Raw genomic sequence first — 2,894 nt, forward strand, 5'->3', positions numbered from 1 at the left:
GGACAGTATGGTGAGTGTCTTAAACTTAACAAGTCTGCATTTCACATAAGTCTCTTGTGCTAACAAGGTTGGTCTTGGTGGCAGCATTTACCACATCCATTCTGTGCACGTGGTAAATGCAGACTTACTCGAACCATGTTGTATGTATGCAGTTGATCTTCAAAGAAAGGATTGTGGTAGTACTGATGTGTCCTGATGTGAGAGTTACCAATGGCATGAGTACTATTTTCTGCAGTTCCCATGGCTATTGAGGAACAGGTTGCAGTCATCTATGCTGGTGTAAGAGGTCACTTGGACAAGCTGGAACCCAGCAAGATCACTAAATTTGAGAGTGCTTTCCTAGCTCATGTACTGAGCCAGCATCAGGCCCTCCTCTCCACAATCAGGTATGGTGGTTTATCTTGCTTCATCCCAAGGGTATTGACTTGATGGCTAGACTGCAGATGATGGTCACTGAACTGTTAATTTAGCATATCCCAGAACCAGTTAAATCAGCCTTCCTGTTGTCTGGAGCTCAATTTCATTATTTTTGTTCTTGGGAAATCCAGCTGATACTTAAAATTGGAGAAAGGGTGTTGTTAGTGGTACAATTTCATGCATCAAATAAATGTTTTAATTCATCTAATTGTTAGAAATGGGAAGGTTTGTTGTGAAGCCGTTGTCTTAGGGATTGACCCATATATCTATTCCTGTGTTAGAAGTTTAACTGAACTCTTTCAACAGGACTGAAGGGAAGATCTCTGACCAGACAGAAGCTAAGTTGAAGGAAATAGTCACAAGTTTCCTGGCTACTTTTGAGGCATAAACTCAAAACTTTTCAAACAGTCCAGGCTCTTGTGATCCAGTGTTCCAGCTCCATCAAAGACTTAAAAGTATGTGTAATTTTAATGTACAGATCTCAATGAAAATAAAAGGTCCTATGTAAAAAGGCTTGCATATTCTGTTTGAAATGATTGCCTTCTGGTTGACTGCTTGCACCTTTAAAAGCACAGTGGACTCCCTTGGACACGTGCTTGCTTAAAGGAACTCTGAAAAATCAGGGGCATCTTAACTCCCCAGGCAGATCAAACTCCTACCCTTGCATGAATGTGGAAGGGTAGCAGTTGGATTTGGTGGCTATGACTGCATGTTCTATCGTGACAGAGCTGAAGGTTGCTCTTGCAGTGTTCATGCTATTTGCTGGGCAGCTGATCTCGGAGAAAGGTATTCAGCTGGGGATGCAGTTTACGTTGTCTTCTCATGGGTGATAACAGGAATCTCTAACAGCCTGATACTGTGACAGAGTATTTCTTAAAATTGCTGTCTTAACCCATCCTGGTATCTGGCTTTTGGAAGATGGATTCTTTGAACTGACATCCTTGTGTCTTGGGGCAACTGCTCATTTAGCTGTTAAAGTAGTAACTGCTAGAGATTTAAATGCTGCCATCCTCTGTAGTTGAATCTAGTTCTTTCAAGTTGTGGTTTAACCCCAGCTAGGAACTAAGAACCACACAGCTGCTCACACACTCCCCCACCAATGAGCTGGGGGAGAGAATCAGAAGGGTAAAAGTTAGCAAAACTCATGAGTTGAGATAAAGACAGTTGAACAGAGAAAGCAAAAGCCACACCACACACACAAGCACAAGGAATTAATTTACTGCTTTCCACCAGCAGGAGGTGTTCAGCCATCTCCAGGAGAACAGGGCTCCTTGAGCAGACAAATATGGGATATCCCTTTGGTCAGCTTGGGTCTCCTGTCCCGGCTGTGTCTCCTCCCAACCTCCCATGCACCCCCAACTTCCTTTGCCAGCATGGCAGTACTGAAAGCAGGAAAGGCCTTGGTTCGGAATTAATTTACTGCTTTCCACCAGCAGGAGGTGTTCAGCCATCTCCAGGAGAACAGGGCTCCTTGAGCAGACAAATATGGGATATCCCTTTGGTCAGCTTGGGTCTCCTGTCCCGGCTGTGTCTCCTCCCAACCTCCCATGCACCCCCAACTTCCTTTGCCAGCATGGCAGTACTGAAAGCAGGAAAGGCCTTGGTTCTGTGTAAGCTCTGCTAAGCAATAGCAAAAACATCTCTGTATTTTTGACCCTCTATTCTGCACAAACCTTAAACATAGCTCCATACTAGTCACTGTGATAAAAGTTTGCTTCACTTCAGCCCAAACCAGCACACAAGTAAGCTGTTGGAGAGAGGGAAATATATATACACATGAGAGCATTGCTTTAATTTCCCAACTTCTATGTGGGCATGAAATCCCAGCGTTAGATCTATGTGGCAAAGTTTAAAGTCAGTCTACTTTGTGTGCTGTATTTAACTTCTCCTGGTACACTGGAGCTTGCTCTTTAATCCTTTGTCAGCTTTTGTACTGCAGTTACCTATGATCAGGACTGCTCTTGGGGCTGTTCACTCTGTCCCCTGTTAACTTCCTTCATGGGAGTGTCTTGGCTCCCAGTTCAAACCTGTATTACAAGTAGCTGGAAACATTCTCACACAGTTCCAGGCTCACAAACTTCTCTGTTAGTGGCCTGAGTTCTTTGAGAGTGTGAATGATGCAGTACAGGAAAAAAATGAACACTTATTTTTAGTCCAGGAGTGCCAGATACCTTTCTGGGAAGAGCTGGTATGTTAGAGTAGGGAGGCCTGGAAAAGTCATCTGATCCTTCATACTGTTAAAAACAAGACAGGAAATTGGAATTTGAGGCTTTTTTTTTCCCCAGAATAATTCTGCAATAGTTGAAGTCTTCCAGGTTAGATTCTTTGGTCTTTCACCTCGTTTCTTCTAAGCACAGCTCCAGAAGAGGTGGTTGGGGAGGCTTTACAGGTGTGAAGGAATACTGTGATGGAGTGTTTTTGCTCTGGCTGCCCAACATCTCTTGCCTCTTCCAGGATAACTTTTACAGCTTGTGACT

General features: G+C 43.7%; 1 protein-coding gene across 1 annotated transcript in view; it reads left to right on the plus strand.

Annotated features, from left to right (window-relative positions):
- Positions 1-928, plus strand: part of LOC103798006 (ATP synthase subunit alpha, mitochondrial-like) — a gene marked incomplete at its 5' end in the record, with an annotated part of 3,850 nt that extends 2,922 nt beyond the window's left edge. Inside the window, 3 exon segments of the mRNA XM_009070247.1 lie at positions 1-10; positions 236-386; positions 724-928. The exon segment at positions 1-10 is cut by the window's left edge and continues 37 nt beyond it. Coding sequence (XP_009068495.1) covers positions 1-10; positions 236-386; positions 724-805 — 243 coding nt within the window.
- Positions 929-2,894: the final 1,966 nt, after the last annotated feature.

This window comes from Acanthisitta chloris, unplaced genomic scaffold (assembly GCF_000695815.1).
Source record: "Acanthisitta chloris isolate BGI_N310 unplaced genomic scaffold, ASM69581v1 scaffold27312, whole genome shotgun sequence".
NCBI lineage: Eukaryota > Metazoa > Chordata > Aves > Passeriformes > Acanthisittidae > Acanthisitta > Acanthisitta chloris.